We start from the raw sequence: 17,732 nt of genomic DNA on the forward strand, positions 1-17,732 counted from the left end.
TGACATGATTGATATTGATTTGAATACAAAATATTATGTATTACATTATTTTTTATTTGTAGTGCAAAATAAAAAAAAAATATTCATTGTTTATTTTGGAGGTCTTGAATTATTACTCTATGTATTTTACCTATGACGTTTTAATGTTTTTGACATAATGGATATTCAAATACAAAATGTTATGAACCTATTACATTATTTTTTATTTGCAGTGTAGGTATATCAATATAAATAAATTATTCATTTTTTTTTATTTTGGAGCTCATAAATTAAATGTATTTTACCAAAGACGTTTTAGTTTTTGACTCAGAATATAGAAAACTCCAGAAGGTGTGTTCGCGCATATTATTGAAGCCGTTTTTTCTCTAACTAACTACTCTTTTTTGGTGTAATTTCACGAACAAGCTATTAGTCACTCTTTGTATGCCGTGTTGTGTGATGTGCTATAAAAGGTACATTTTTTGGTGACAACAATGCTTTATAATGATGGCCGAACGTGGCTTCTGGTGTTTTCTGTAGTCTGAGGTTTTTGACATTATTGATATTGATTCGAATACAAAATATTATGTATTACATTATTTTATATTTGCAATTTAAAGAATTTTTAATAAATTACTGATTGTTTATTTTGGAGCCATCAAACTCCTATTAAAAAGTGAATGCACAATCAGCGACCACAAAAAACGTCCCCACTCAATGAGTGCCAAACACAACTTCTTGGCACTCAATTCAAGTAGTCGCATTTGCAAATTCAAACTTAAACTCAATCTTTAAGGTTGAATTTGCTCTGAATTTGCGATATAGAGAGAATATTGGACTATATTTAAAGGCCTTTAGGTGTAATTTTCTTTACCAAGAATTCTAAAACTGACAAAGCAAAATTGGCCAGTTTTTAAGTGAATTTTTTACATGATTGTGCGTCGTTTTATTATAAGAGGTCAATGTTTGGAGCTCTTAAATTATATGTACTAAAGACGTCATTCGCATTTCGTCAGCCTCAAGTAACCCGCTGCGGTACCTACGACATTGTTAAATTAATTTACGATAATAAGAAGTATGTCGTGTTGCAATAATGATAGTTGTTGCACTTTTTATCCAGTACAAAATGTAAATACTAGATCTTGTTATATAAGTAGATTTTTCTACTGATCGATCTTGTAATTTTTAAGTTTAGGGATCTCAGTCAAAGCTCACATATTTTTATAATAATACAAAAAAAAAATAAACCATTGTGATGACTATCGGTTTTTTTATTTATTATCCCAACAACAAAGCTTGTATACTAGCTTTTTTATCCTTTCCATCTAAAAACCTTAGCTGAGAATAGCATTGTAGTGCAAATGGTTAATTAGGGTACGCATCTATACTAATATTATAAAGCTGAAGAGTTTGTTTGTTTGATTGAACGCGCTAATCTCATGAATTATTGGTCCGATTTGAAAAATTCTTTCAGTATTAGATAGGCTATTTATCGAGGAATTCTATAAGCTATATATTATTCCCTATATAGTATTTCTACGGGAACGGGAACCGCGCGGATTCAGCTAATTATACATATACATTCTTGTTATGTTTTTAATCGATTTAAGAAAACAAAACTATGACAAAATTTAATCTCCAAAATAAAACATTATTATTTTCTGCAAAATAAACTCTAATATATCTGCACTTTGACTATGTTTATAATAGGTAGGAGTAGATTATTAGTGAACTCTTTTTTAGTAATTCACGTCTAGTGAATGTGGCAAATACAAATTACTAATGATTTTTATCGTAACCTTGGAATTTAAAATAAACAATGGTGACATTTCAAATATTTTTTTATTATCAGAAAGTACAAGGGAATTTTAATAGAATACGGGAAATAAACAAAAAATAATACATTTGAATTAGAAAATCATAAGTAAGGCACAAGTTTAAATTAATAAATCAAATTAAAGCATACAGATACAAGTTAATAATGTAATAATGAATAGCATGTTTCTTGTAAAAGAAAAAAAAACAGAATTCTTTTAGTACTTCCAATAAAGTTTGAATACAAAAAGAAATAGGTTTCAACACTCGACAAAAATTCTCAGTAAAACATTGAAAAAATAACATTCAATTTCAAATTAACAAAAAGCAATTATTTTCTTAGTTTTTAACATGAAAATGAAATGAGTTCAACATGACTGTGTTTCATAACATAGCAAGTGACATAAATCTCTTCAATTAAATTCTTTTATAAGGAGACACGAGAGAACTAACAAGAAAAAAAAAACACTTTGGCCAATATGGCAACTGGCCCAATCAGTGCTGTTATCACATAAAGTGTCACAAACATTTCTGACCCAGTGGCCAAAACTGGAACTAAAGTCGCGGCGGTCGCCATTTTGCAAAACATTATAGCGCGACAACAGCGCCACCCTCACCGGGGTCGATAAGTTTGTGGCACTATAGTGGGCTGATACATACAGTTCCACTTCTGGCCACTTGGTCAGAAAAGTTTGCGGCACTACAATGGCCAACATTGTGGCGAATTTAGTGGTTGGAAAAACGTTTTTTCTCACTCTCAATTTCATATGAGTTGACCAAAAATATGAGTATTATTGAATCATAAGAATTATAATTAATTTTAATATATTACAATAGATAACTACAACTCATAAAAGTTTGACAAAGTATCAATGTCGTTGTTGATGGTGTTATCTGTAAAAACGCTAATGTTATAAAAAAAAAAAAAGTTGCGACAGAAGTGAACTTAAACCTCCTGCCGTATGCATGAGAGAAAGGGAAGCTAGGTAGAGTAGCGTCGTAACGCGTTACATTATGAAGCGGTTTACCATAAGTAAACTTTAAAAAAAGTCAGTTGCTATATTCTTAAAATGCACAGCCAATCTGGATTTTTATTAAAAACTTGAAAAACATGTTGAAACGGCAGACCTTAAAAAATAACAATCTTCACTTAAGAGTAAATTTTTTTAACATCAATAAGTCTTCAATTTTAAACACCAGGACAAGTGTTAATTCTCATATTTTGAAATTAATAACAAATTTGTTGGTTTTTTTTTTTGGCAAATACTTGACAAATGTAACACTTTCTTCCATTCAACTTTAATATTTTTAATATCACTTCACTTTGACATCAGGCTAAACATTTCTCTTCACTGTTAAAGTCTTGGCACACTTCTAGTCCGTTCTGAACATAAGACAAATGGCTCAGTAAGACTATTATACCTGCGCAGGCGAATTACAGCTTCATAGCGGACTAGTTATGTGGCGCTTAGTACACAAGGTTAGTGTTCATTCACACGAGCGGCAGCTGTTACCGACGACTGCAGTCAACGACGTCTCGGCGGCAGCCAACGGCAGTCGACTGCAGTCAGTGACGTCTCGGCGGCAGCCAACTGCAGTCAGCGACGTCTCAGCGGCAGCCAACTGCAGTCGACTGCAGTCAGTGACGTCTCGGCGGCAGCCAACTGCAGTCAGCGACGTCTCGGCGGCAGCCAACGGCAGTCGACTGCAGTCAGTGACGTCTCGGCGGCAGCCAACTGCAGTCAGCGACGTCTCAGCGGCAGCCAACTGCAGTCAGCGACGTCTCGGCGGCAGCCAACGGGAGTCGACTGCAGTCAGTGACATCTCGGCGGCAGCCAACTGCAGTCAGCGACTACTCGGCGGCAGCCAAGGGGAGTCGACTGCAGTCAGTAACGTCTCGGCGGCAGCCAACAGCAGTCGACTACAGTCGGAGATGTCTCGGCGGCAGCCAACGGCAGTCGACTGCAGTCAGTGACGGCTCGACGGCAGCCAACGGCAGTCGACTACAGTCGGAGATGTCTCGGCGGCAGCCAACGGCAGTCGACTGCAGTCAGCGACGTCTCGGCGGCAGCCAACGGCAGTCGACTCTCGGCGGCGGTCGACGGCGGTCGTCGTAGTTGCCGCTCGTGTAAATAACCCTTACTCTATTTGCATCCTGTGTACGACTCGTCTGTAGTCATCCTCCAAGGCGAGGTACTGAGTGGACAGTCGGGCTTGAGTCTCACTCATGCCCGTAGTTGTTATGGCCGCTGCATACTCGTCGGGTTTTAATACCTTCTGGAGCTTTTTCATCTCTAACTTCTTTTTCTGCAATAAAAAAAAAACAAATTTTAATTATCCATCATTATCAATACTCGGCTCACTGCTGAGCACGAGCCTCCTCCCAGAGTGAGAGGTTTTAGGCCAATAGTCCACCAAGCTGGCCCCATGCGGACTGGCAGACTTGACACACGCAGAGAATGGGGATGATGACTAGGTTTGAATATATTGATTTTTATGATACATTCGGGTAAATAAGGTCAATGTGAAATTTATTAAAAATCTTTTATAGTAATTAGACGAAAATTACATACAGTTTTAGATTCCTTACGTTAAATGTGACATTTTCAATAAATGAACTAAAAACACAAACGCACAAATAACAAAGTAGTAATTTTGTTTGACCATCCATACAAATCTAATGATCATTATGCACCTACGACGTTATTAAATCGTACCATTTTGTATGGGGCGTTTTTCATGGATCCGCGGCAGCGCCGCAAATCTGACCCTTTAAATCCCTGTAGCTCCGAAAGTAATTATCGCAGACACCCTGTTCCTTTTACAAAATTGCTTTACTATTAGCATACTCCTAATTTATATACAATTTAAAAACAGCCATCCCTATTTTAGCAAAAAAAGCTCCGTTGACGTGCGCACTTCACACTCTGAACGTCGCTCGTAGCTAAGAACATCGACATATTCTCTTGTACGCTGTGTGAACTCACAAGGATTGCTGAGTAGTATATTTGTAATAGTAAGTAATATTAATTTTTAAATGTATATATGTAGGTATATAGAATTAAGTTTTAGATTTATAATAAAGTGCTAAGGTAGCGAATTAGGTGGTACCTGTAAGGCTAGTTTTAAGTTATGATGAAAAACAATAAATGAATGAATGAATGAACGAGGTTTGTGATTAAGTAAAAGGTGATTTGCTCGGCGAAATGCTGTATAGAAGTGACTTACTTGGTACGGTGCGTTCAGTCTGTTCTTAACGTCCAGCCTGTACTGTAGGTAAGCGCTCTTGTCCGATAGGTTGGTGTTCTTGAGCCGCAAGATCTCGTACACGCGCCTCGCCTGCTTCTTGTTTATCTTCAGTTTGTTCTGAGCCTGGCTCGCCATTTCCGCTGTGAACCTATAACAGCACAAAAAAAAATAACAGTCATCAATCATTAATCATTGTGGGAGGGAGGTATTTGTACGAAATTGTTGCAACAGTTGACGACTTGAGCTGAGTTGTTTGTTAGGCAGCGTGGACACCGTCACGCTGCTAGTCACGTTAGTAGTTTTGTGCAATAATGTATTGTTGTAATTATTGATCATAAATTATTGATGAAATTTTGCACACTCTCTGAGTTCTGATGACAATACATAACTAGCTAAGAAACGTCATTACAAATCCAATATAGCCGCCTCCCCAATCACAGTAACTATGAAGGAAAGACAAATCTTGGAATCCCAATTTGACCCACTTCCCGGTCTTCGTGTAGGATGAAATTTTGCACACGCTCTGAGTTCTGATGACAGTACATGACTAGCTAAGAAACGTCATTACAAATCCAATATGACGGCCTGGCCAAGCTTGTAACTATGTATATAAGAAAATCTTGGAATCTTAATTTGACCCACTTCCTGGTCTTCGATTAGGATGAAATTTTGCACACTCTCTGAGTTCTGATGACAATACATGACTAGCTAAGAAACGTCATTACAAATCCAATAAAGCGGCCTCTCCAAGCTTGTAACTATGTATATGTATAAGAAAATCTTGGAATCTTAATTTGACCCACTTCCCGGTCTTTGATGATGATGATGATGATGAGATGCACAGTAAACTGTTAATCCTAATCTTTTACATATATCAGATTTGATCAAACCAATAAATAAAGAATTGTTTGAAATATAAATACCTCTGTGTTAGTTTGGCGGGATGGAACGCAGACAATGTCTCACAAAGTTTAGCGTCCACATAATCTCTGATCCTCTGGAAGTCGTCTGACGGGTCTTCCACAGTGATGTCCACCACTTCAGAGTGCAGGATGAAATGTGAATATATAGCCTGGAAATAAAATGAATAAGTACATTATTATTAGCAAGAGAAGTCATAGGTTACTCTGAATGATAAAATTGACACTTATGATAAAAGTGTCGCTTACTACAATTTGACAGTCGATTATATGTCGATTTATACCTCCCCCTGGTGCTGTTGCTCCATCAAGAAAATTTATATTCAATTTCCAATATCTGATGAGATCATCGATTATTAAAAGTGGATGAAAAATAAGCGACCAAAAAAACACTACTTCTTGGGTCTCAATTCAAGCAGTCACATTTGCAAATTCAACCTTAAACTCAATCCTTAAGGTTGATTTCGCTCTGAATTCTTCAAGTCATGAGCTGGTTCTTGGTTTCACGATCCAAACTGTGAAGCGGCTGCGCGACGCGCTGCTCGCGTTGCGTGCTGGGAGTTTCGCAGTTTGGGTCGTGCCGCGATGCAAGATCCAGGTCATGACTAAAGGCCCCGTATGGGTTCGAAACTAGTCGGGCATACTCCGACCTAATATCACGTGAGTTTTAGCCGTGTTTCATAATCAATTATTAGTATAGGTCAATTATTAATCTCCAACCCGATGGCCCGATCTTCTAAAGGAAGCAGGAACCCGCACCTTTTACAGTGCCGTCCAATTTAAGCCTCAATAGCTCAACGGTAAGAGCGGTCGGACTCATCACCGAGGGATGGTGGTTCGATCCCCGCCCCGTTGGTCTACGACTAGTTGGAGGGAAATGGGAATATTGGTCATATTATAAAAAAGATGGCTAATATTCTTTTAAAAAAAAAAAAAAAATGGCCAGCGACCGTACTCGATGGAGGAGCATTGTAAACCAAACGATGACTCGCCAAGATGGTCACGATCCTAAGTCGTGAGGGACCGACTAGAGAGAGAGAGAGAGAGAGAGAGTATAGGTAACATATAAGTGAATTTTTTGACGGCCTCCGTGGCGCAGTGGTATGCGCGGTGGATTTACAAGACGGAGGTCCTGGGTTCGATCCCCGGCTGGGCAGATTGAGATTTTCTTAATTTGTCTAGGTCTGGCTGGTGGGAGGCTACGGCCGTGGCTAGTTACCAACCTACCGGCAAAGACGTACCGCCAAGCGATTTAGCGTTCCGGTACGATGCCGTATAGAAACCGAAAGGGGTGTGGTTTTTCATCCTCCTCCTAACAAGTTAGCCCGCTTCCATCTTAGACTGCATCGTCACTTACCATCAGGTGAGATTGTAGTCAAGGGCTAACGTGTAAAGAATAATAAGAGTGACGTAGTACCTGCAAGAGGTTGGCGCAGATGCCCATCTTGCGGTAGGGCGGCAGAGTGAGCACCTGCGAGATGCGCGGGCGCAGGTGTCGCGGGTAGGCGTAGTACCGGTACACCGTGGCGTACGCCGCCACAGCGTAGCGGGTCCCGCCCGTGCTGCTGCGGTACTTCTCGAACCTGGACAACACCAGAGTTCTGTATCTTATAGTAGGGGCGCCCAGCAGCTTATACTAAGTGATGATAGGAAGATAATCTATACTTATAATAAAACTGTAACATGAATGTTTGTTACTCTTTCACGCCCCAACTACTGAACCGAATTAGCTGAAATTTGGTATTAAGATATACTACAGCCTGGATTAACACATAGGCTACTTATCCCTCCCTTTTCTTTTTGATCCCGGAAAATTCATGGTTCCCGCGGGATTTGTGAAAAACTAAATTCCACGCGGACGAAGTCGCGGGCGTCCGCTAGTATACTAAAATTTTGAAAATATCTTCAATGTACAGAACATTAAAGATATTTTCAAAATTTTAGTATTTTAGAGTTCTACTTACTCTGTTCAAAAAGTAAGGTGATTTTATATTTTTATGAAAAAATATTTATTTATTCATAAAAATTTATATTCTCGCGCGATGCAGTTTTTTTTAGGTCTTGGCTCTCCTGGGTGCGTCCATTGGGATGATTGGGCTTTTTTTTGACGCCATAGTCATAAAGCCATGACACGTCATGATTTATGACGCTTTTGAACAAAGGAAGATCATCACCGATATCATATAAGAACTTCTGAGCGATGCTCAGGCGACGGTTCTTCAGATCAAAATTCATGACGTGAACCGATTGATATGTCAACATCCTCAGCAACTTCCTTTAAGATAATTCGACGATTTTCAAAATCAATTTTCTTAACAACTTCGACGATATCTTTTGTTGTTGACGTGCTTGGTGCGTCCAGAGGGAGGTTCGTCGTTGGCATCTTCTCGGCCATTTTGGATACAACATTTAATTATGTTTTACTCAAAGCAGACTTACCATCACTCACTCGTCACTCGTGATATTATAATCTACCGTCATATTATGAAAATACTGATTACAATTTAAAGTGTTATTTTTCGGTATATTATAGGTTATAATCCGAAGTGAAACCATCAATATATTATTATTATTATACTATGATGATGTCTAATAACTTAAACTTGGTGTTTATGTCTTTAGTGTCATAGTGTAAACCATTATGTTACACTTTGTTTACATGATCTACCTACTTGGACTGATGATAACAGAATAACATAAACTTTGCTTACTTTTGACGGCCTCCGTGGCGCAGTGGTATGCGCGGTGGATTTACAAAACGGAGGTCCTGGGTTCGATCCCCGGCTGGGCAGATTGAGATTTTCTTAATTAGTCCAGGTCTGGCTGATGGGTGGCTTCGGCCGTGGCTAGTTACCACCCTACCGGCAAAGACGTACCGCCAAGCGATTTAGCGTTCCGATACGATGCCGTGTAGAAACCGAAAGGGGTGTGGATTTTCATCCTCCTCCTAACAAGTTAGCCCGCTTCCATCTTAGTCTGCATCATTACTTACCATCAGGGGAGATTGTAGTCAAGGGCTAACTTGTAAAGAATAAAAAAAAAAAAAAAAAAAATACTTTATTGTTGTTTTTTAGAAGTGAAAACCATACTTACACAGTGAAGAATGTCCACCGATCGTCGTCCACATCAATGAAGGAAGCAGCGTCAACATACCACAGAAGGAACGTCTGCAGCCGCTCGTGGTAGGCTTGGAAACCAGGCGTGGACGTTTCACAATAGTACACTTCAAACTCTTGACTTTCACCACCTTCGCCTGGAAATGTAATGCTCTCCCTTTAAACATACGGCAATCAAAGACACTGGACATTTTTAAAAATGCCGTAGACTCATTATCTGGTGCAGTAAAGACGATTTGTATATATTATTTCTCTTCAATATAATGTATTTATTAGTATATTTTGATATGTATTTTATTCATTATTGTAGGTATTTGTGTAATATTGTTTATGTATTAGGATGTAAATTATTTGTATTTATGTGTATTACTAATACTATGGGTATTTTTGTTTTACGCCACTTGCTGATGTCCTTAAGTTTTCCTAAACCGAAGGTTGCCTGGAAGAAATCGCTACTTAGCGATAAGGCCGCCTTTTGTATGCTGATATCTTCCTAATTTGTTTTTTATTTCACTTGTTTTTGTCTTTGTGGTGTGCAAATAAAGTATATTTATCTTAATGTAATAATAATAGCAAACAATCAAAATTTCATTTCCATAAACAAATTTTAAAAATTTACATTCTACGAAAATTGCATTTATTTTCTTGTTCTTGCAATGCGAATTAATCGTTAGACTTATGCAGGTGAACTGTGCAACTTTTGGGCAGTTTCTGTCATGTAATCATCGAGCATGTCAGCTCACTTCAGGCGATTAATTGAGTGCACCACTGGTGAACTAATGAAGGGAAATTACATAAAAATCTACTTACGTAGGTCCAATCTCAATGATAAAGATCCATATTTAATATACTCCTTCCTTTTCCCATCTCTGGGGAGGAGGCAAGGGCGACCACATAAGAGATGGTAGGATGACCTGCCGAAAGGATGGCGAGGAAAGGCCAGAGATCGAGTAGAGTGGAAAAGTCTGGAGGAGGCCTATGTCGAAGGACAACCTGATTGCTCTAGTATATAAATTAAGTAATAGTATTAAGTATATCGTATGTATTCAGCAATCAGAGAATAAAGGCTATTTTTATTTTATTTTATTTTATTTATTTATTTTATTTAATATACTGCCACTCTTGGTGAATGTTTGTCTTTCTCTTGTACATAGATAATTAAGTTGTTGTATGGAGTATCACAAGTCTACTAACTTATTGCATACCTGCTACAAATAGTACTGCTATATCTAAAATGAGAGGAACTTACGATTTACAGTTGAGAAAGACTGAACAAGAACTCCGTGAGGTTTAAACTGTTTATCTTTTTTGAGCATTGACACAAACTCGTCTATGTTGGTCACATATCCCGGGGCTAGCACCTTGCGGAGTGCACCTTCCACGTCATCTGGCTTTAAGCCGCCCGACGTCTTTGGATCTATCTGAAATTTTAATACACATAACACTTAACTTCTTATAATTTTTTTAACTGTATCTTGAAAATAGGTCTCTTGATTAAACATTCAATTACAAAAAGTAAATACAACAAAAGTATATCATAACAAGGCGGTGTGCATCAAAAACATGAATTCGATAATACTGTTATAGTATAATAATAAGCTTTATTTTTCCCATTTAGATAGTACTTAACAATATCTTAAAACTATTCTAACTAATCTATATATTTATCTAAATAATTAATTTATGTACTAGTTAATAATGGGCCCCTTCGGGTATAAGCCTCCTCCATTTTTTTCCAATTGTCCCTTTCTTTTGTGAGTTCCATCCAACCTTGGCCAGCCACTGCGGTAATGTCGTCTACCCACCTTCCTATAGGCCTTCCTACCTTCCTTTTACCAAGTGGACCTTTCCAGTAGGTAATTTTCTTAGTCCACCGTTTGTCCTTTAGCCTGCCAAGGTGGCCTGCCCATCTCCACTTAAGTCTTTGTGCATGGTCCAGAGCATCTGTGAGATTAGTTTTTTTCCTAATAATCATACTGTTTATTTTGTCAGCTTTTTTTAGTTTCAAGATGCTCCTTTCCATTGCACGTTGTGTGGTGATGAGTTTGTGCCTCTGAGTATATTACAACAGATATCCAATTTTGGCTGGGCAGGAAGAATTACCTGTTACCTGTCCTCTTGTAGGTTAAGGAAATTTTGTTTTTGTGAGAAAATGATAACTCAATCATAGCATAATCCAAAATAACACCTAACCATTAATTCACTTGTAAAAATATGCTTTGGTATATTTTTACATGTGATAGAGATATATCATTTTACCATCTTTATTATTTTTAATAACATTAATCCTGTTCCATATTAAAAGAATAAAAATTGAAATTGCCAAATTAATATAATAGCCTCAATAGCTCAACGGTAAGAGCGGTCAGACTTTTCACAGAGGGGTGGTGGCTCAATCCTCACCCCGTTGGTCTATTGTTGTACCCACACCTAGCACAGTCTTTCTCGACTAGTTGGAGGGGAATGGGAATATTGGTCATATATTATAAAAAATATGGCAAATATTCTTTAAAAAAAAAAAAAATTAAAAAAAAAAAAAAAAAAATGAACTAGCATAATAATATCAGTAGTTTAAATTAGGTACAAAAATATAATGTTATTAAAAAAATGGTATATATATTAATCACATAGTATATACTTTATTCACGCATTCTCACGAGAATGGGAACTACGCAGGTTAAATTATACAGAAACCACAGCACTTTGGATAGTAATAAATAAATAAATATTTACATCCTTGCATTTCATACTGCACCTTATCAGAATATGATATGCCTAAGTATGTCTGCAAACTAGCTTCACTGTAATACAGTTTTATTTTCAAGTCTGTATAGCCAAATATATTTTCATTTTCTCCAAAAACTTGATGACACATCTCTGGACCAAAGGTTGTGTCGTCATCTTCAATATCTTCTGGCTCTCGGACTATGAACAACAAATCAATGATAATAATATTATAATTAATAATCATAGTTACACATTTAAAAATGAGAAAAATAAAATATAAAGCATGTAAAAAAGAGTAAACCATCCATATATTATAAATGCCAATGCAAGTCTGTCAGTCTGTTACTTTTGTACTGATCCAATATTTTGAAAATTCAAAATTTATTTATATCAATTGAGCTTAGTTTACAAGCACATTTGAAACACCAATTTGTCATGATTTAACAGTGAAAAGTAAAGTAGAAAACTTAAAATTAAAGTTACGGGAGTGCCAAACTTTTACAAACTTATCTAGAATTAAGTAGACAACCGTATAGTGCAGTTAAAGCTTGGAGCAAAACATAGACATTCTATCCTGGAAAAATCCTTGGTAATAGTTCCAGCGGAATTTGTTTGAAAAACGGAATTCCACGCGAACGGAATCGCGGGCGTCCGCTAGTCTTAGAATAAATCGACTGAAAATTTGGATTTCATTCGGAATTGAAATCAATAATTGTACATTTAAAAATTCGCTGACGGTCGCTGAAATGCTTACCCAGTTTGAATTGTAACACCTCATTGCCATCAACAACTAAATGTGCTAGAGCATCTGCCATTTTTTATGTTTTAATTAAACGTAAAATTACAAATTAATCGATGTTTATCATTTCATTCCACTTCAATACACTTTACGTGTTTGTTCCCGCGCAAAATACCGTCAATTTTTATTGTCTCTATCTGGAATTTTGTATATTTTATTAAAACCGCTGGTACTTTGACCTTTGTTCAAACGACTAACGCGATTTAAATTATGTAAAGTTAAGAACTACAGTTTTTCAAGAAAGTGAAATTATGATTTTTCAAATAAGTAACAATAAAAACAGCTTAAAATTATGCTCGCTTTTTAACCTTAGATAAAATGTTTTTTTTTCATGCATTTTGATGTCAATTGTCTTCTTCTTCTTCTTCTTGGTTCTATGGCTCCGCGCGTCGAGCGATTGAGCCAGTATCAAGTGCTTTTTTTTTTTTTCCGTTATTTAAAACGAGGAAACTTGTTTAATTATAAAACTCGAAATTTTGAAGGTACGGAAATTTTAGAAAGGATCAGAAAAGGAAAGGAAATATAAAATAGAATACTTATACTGAATATTTACAATTAAATACTAATCATTCATTTTCAATACTATAAAACATATATTTACATAAAAAATTGTACATCTAAAAGTATTTACAACTTAATATCATTAATTAGGATAAAAGAGGAAAAAAGTTTATATATACAAGGTTTATCATAGGACAAGAGGATGTCAACTGAAGTAGGAAGTGGGATGTGGAAAAGAATAAGGTCCTTGTAAAATGATTCTCGATAAAATTTTGGACATGATAAAAATATGTGATTAAGGTCACCCACTTCACCACACTCGCACAAATCACTGCTCACAATTCCAAATTTCGCAAGTTGAACAGGAGAGCAAACGTGGCCCAAACGCATACGCGTCAAGATACATGTTACCCTCCTGCTCAATTTTATCCTTGAGAACCATGGCTTTGTCGGAATAAAGTTTTGTATCCTAGCAAAGGCTTTGCCCTTTGATTGGCTGGAAATTGACCAAGCCACTTTCCAGGACTCCTGAAGGGAACGTTTTGTCAGTGTACACAAATCATAGGCGTAGTTACAATAGTCTGCCATATCTCCGCATGAAATAGCCTCATTGGCAAGCTGATCAGCACGTTCATTTCCAGGAATGCCTGAGTGACCTGGTACCCAGGAAAACACCACTGAATAGCCTTTTTCATTACATGTAAGTAGAAGTGTTCTAATTTTTAAAATAATATGATGAATTTGAGCAGACTTAAAAGGACATCTAGATAGAGCTTGCAGAGCACTCATAGAGTCCGTAAATATAATGGATTTCTTAAGTTTAGCAAGAAGAATATATTCAACAGATTTAAACAAACCAAGGCATTCTCCAGTAAATACAGATGATTCAGGTGGAAGTTTTATTTTCTGAACAATATTATATTGAAAATGAAAAACTCCAACTCCTACTATACCATCTGATGCATGCTTAGAAGCGTCACTATATATATAATGATAATCATTAAATTCATTTTCTTTTAATATGTTTACAAACAGAGGAGCTTCAAATTGATTTCTTGGAATATCTGGATTGATTCTAACATCCGGAGAGGTTATTAATGCATTATATTTAATACCGAAAGTAGGGTAACAATATGTACTATACATCGGCGCTTGTATGGAGCAAAATATTCGATAGCTTTTGATAAGACACGGGGGAGATTTATGGGACCAATACGAACAAGTGTCTGTAAATTCCAGAAGGAGTTGGAGTTTATTACGTAAAGGATGATATGAAAATTGCATAGCTTTAAATATATACCTATCAGATAGAAATTGTCGTCTTAAACATAAAGGTGGTTCAACACACTCTATTTGCATAGCATTGATAGGGCTAGATTTCATAGCTCCAAGGATGATCCTTAAAGCTTTGGCTTGTACGCAATCTAATTTACTAAGAGCTACGGCACTACATGGCTGTAGAACAAAAGTGGCGTAATCTAGCAAGCTACGAATTAAGGCATTATAAATAAGACGTAAGGATGCAGAATGAGCACCCCACCAGACACCAGTTAGACACCTGATCATATTTAGGTTTCTTTCACATTTAGTTACAATATAGTTACAGTGAGGAACTCCGGTAAGTTTGGAGTCTAAAATAACTCCCAAGAATTTTACCTCAGATTTTACAGGGATAGGATTATCCATATAAAGTACGTTAAACTCAGGAATGATTCTCTTTCTAGAAAATAAAACCACAGTACTTTTAGTAACCGATAATTCCAGACCATTGAGATTTAACCATTTATTTAATTTAAAAAGGGAAGACGATAAATATTTACTTGCATTTTGTATACACTTGTCCGAGATATATAGTAGGAGATCATCTGCGTATTGCAAGACGTTTACGTTTGTGTTTAAAAATATCTCTAAGTCACAAGTATATACATTATACAGCAATGGACTAAGGACCGACCCCTGCGGTAGGCCTCTCCATACCAGCCTTGAAAGTTGAGTACCGTTGTGTAGGTCTAATTTAATACATCTCTCAGAAAGCATATTGATGATAAATTTGATTAATATTTGGGGAACATGGAGGTCATGTAATTTATTGTGTAAGACGGAGATCAACACATTATCGTACGCTGAGCTAATGTCAAGAAAGGCCGCAAGAACTGCCTCATTCTTCGAGAATCCTAACCTAATATCCGAAACAAGTATACTAATATTGTCTATGGTGCTACGACCTTTTCTAAATCCCAGCTGATTGGCTGTCAAAATATTGTTATGTTCAATGAAAAATTCTAACCTATTTTTAACAAGATGCTCAACTAATTTGGCAAGAACAGAAGAGAGGGCAATTGGACGAAAAGAAGAAACATCAGAGGCTGGTTTATTAGGTTTTAATATGGGAACTATGATTTGTGTTTTCCAAGAAGAAGGAATGTTACCAGACAACATAATTGCATTAATAACACACAAATAATAGTTCAAAGAAGCGTCATTGCAGTTAATCAAGAATGAGTATGTAATACCGTCTTCGCCTGGAGATGAGTCTTTTACATAAGACAACACCCCTTTCAGTTCGGATAAACTAAAGGGGGCATTAAGGTCTGTATGACTACATGGTACAGAGTAAGGAATACAGCACTGGGCATTATTAAAGTTTGGAACATATGGAGGAGCCAACTTGTCAATAAATTGATCGCCTAGCTCAATTGGTAAGGTACCTGATGAAGATGAATAGAAAGCCGACTTAAATCTTCTAATATTTCTCCAAACTAACGATGGGCAAATATCTGGACTTATGGATTCGCAAAATCGTCTCCAACCCTCAAATTTCTTCTTTTTGAGAAGCTTGCTAGTTGAACGAGCTATTTGGGTATATATTTCAAAGTTCTCTGCAGTCATCACAGAACAATATTTTTTTTCAGCCTCTTTCCGTTGCTTGATGGCTATAGTGCACTCATGATCCCACCAAGGAGGAAATGGAATTTTACCCTGTCTATTACCTTTTAATGGAAATAAAGTGTTAGCAGCATCAATTAAAATTTTAGTAAACTCATTTGAACATATTGTTTCATTACCACCATTAACAATAGGAAGACTAGATATCTTTTGATCAACATAATGTTTAAATGTATTCCAGTTATCTGGCAGTTTATGCTTTAGTTTAGAACTATATTGTAGATTAGAATAAGGGCTAGAGATAGGTAAAGTAAGTACAATAGGTGTATGATCACTGCCATAAGTGTGGTCAAGTACACTCCAGGATATCAGAGAGGCTAAACTTGGAGAGCAAAGTGACAAGTCTGGAGCACTAGGGCCTTCACCAGGGCGAGTGCGTCGAGTTGGAGTCCCATCATTCAATATACATACATTTTGAGAATCTAAAATATCTGTCATCAATTCACCATAATAGTTAGTGTTAAAACTTCCCCATGATTGATTTTGACAGTTGAAATCCCCAAGTACTAAGTATGGGCAAGGCAAAGTAGATAATAATTGACTAAACTCATTATATAAGGAAGTGGAAGGGTGAGGTATGTACACAGAAATAATACAAATTTTATTTACAATCACAGCAATGGCATTAATGCCATCACTGAGAGGAGGGAGAGAAAAAATCTTATATGAAAAAGTGTTCTTAATGAGAATGGCCACTCCACCAAACCCATCAAATCTATCACTTCTTACAGTAACAAAACCAGAGATCCTAAAGGGAAACTCTGATTTTAACCATGTCTCAGAGAGACATATAGCCATAGGCTTATATTTATTTAGTAAGTAAATAATATCTGTTTTTTTGCTAACAGCACTCCTACAGTTCCACTGAAGGATTTTGTGGTCCATAATTATTAAAGTTTTGGTTTAAAGCTGTCAGTAAAGAATTGGCGACGTTGGACGGTAAAAAGTTAGTATTTGAAAATGAACAACTAGAATTTGAAAGTAATTTGATAAGTTCCAAAATTATTTCAGCAATAGATTGCTGAGGGATTGTATTTGATCTCTGTTTCAAAACATAACCATCAGGCATTTGAGAATTGTGATTATTATATTCATTGTTAATTGTTTCATGCATGGAGCGGTCATACCCTCCGGTTTGTTTAGGAGGGGCACGACGTTGAGTGAAAACAGTTTTTTTATGAGAACTGTTAGATGCCATAGGTTCATATGATCCAAAGCTAGAGGCAGGGTGTTTTTCATCGGACTTGGGAGGAGAGGAAGCTGCTACATCAGCATACAATTTTGATGTTGGAGGGTGGATCTTGGCTGCTTCTGCATATGATAAACAGCTCTGGGCCATTGAAATTTTAATCTTTTGCTGTCTTGAGAACTCCGGACACACTTTACTAGTGGCAAAGTGGCGACCAGAGCAATGGAGACAGCAAGAGTTTTCATATATAACTGAACATGTTTCTGAGGTATGATCATCACCACATTTAAAACAACGTGGTTTTGATCTACAGAGGACTTTAGTGTGGCCAAATTTGCAGCAGTTATAGCACTGTATTGTGGGGAAAATATATAGTTCTACCGGGAGAGCTGTGTAACACATGTACACCCTTTTAGGTAGCACTTGTCCATCAAAAGTCAGTACTACCATGTTGGTGTTGGAGAATGAAATTTTGCCATCAGTTATATTTT

The 17,732-nt window shown here is 36.8% G+C and overlaps 1 protein-coding gene across 2 annotated transcripts; it reads right to left on the minus strand.

Moving 5' to 3' along the window:
• Positions 1-2,899: 2,899 nt before the first annotated feature.
• On the minus strand, positions 2,900-12,941 carry LOC112050329 (histone acetyltransferase type B catalytic subunit). Of its 2 annotated transcripts, XR_008251979.1 has the most exons (9): positions 12,561-12,941; positions 11,835-12,004; positions 10,329-10,500; positions 9,057-9,216; positions 7,381-7,546; positions 5,967-6,115; positions 5,023-5,191; positions 3,812-4,101; positions 2,900-3,575 (listed from the first exon to the last, which is right to left on the minus strand). XR_008251979.1 is itself a non-coding variant. In XM_052888381.1 (8 exons), the coding sequence occupies exons 1-8, from the start codon at positions 12,619-12,621 to the stop codon at positions 3,934-3,936; spliced, it is 1,215 nt and encodes a 404-aa protein (XP_052744341.1). In that variant the 5' UTR covers positions 12,622-12,941; the 3' UTR covers positions 2,900-3,933. The 2 variants fall into 2 exon arrangements, 1 of the variants encoding a protein (XP_052744341.1); XM_052888381.1 differs by having other exon boundaries at positions 2,900-4,101.
• Between the last annotated feature and the right edge of the window lie 4,791 nt (positions 12,942-17,732).

This window comes from Bicyclus anynana, chromosome 22, assembly GCF_947172395.1.
Source record: "Bicyclus anynana chromosome 22, ilBicAnyn1.1, whole genome shotgun sequence".
In the NCBI taxonomy this organism is placed as follows: Eukaryota; Metazoa; Arthropoda; class Insecta; order Lepidoptera; family Nymphalidae; genus Bicyclus; species Bicyclus anynana.

Coding starts and splice junctions, on each gene's coding strand:
- LOC112050329 (XM_052888381.1), bottom strand. CDS start 12,621: ATGGCAGATGCTCTAGCACATTTAGTTGTTGATGGCAATGAGGTGTTA. Junction 10,501..11,834: donor GCATATCATATTCTGATAAG/GTGCAGTATGAA, acceptor TTAAAATTTCAG/ATAGATCCAAAGACGTCGGG. Junction 4,102..5,022: donor GACTGAACGCACCGTACCAA/GTAAGTCACTTC, acceptor TTTTTATTGCAG/AAAAAGAAGTTAGAGATGAA.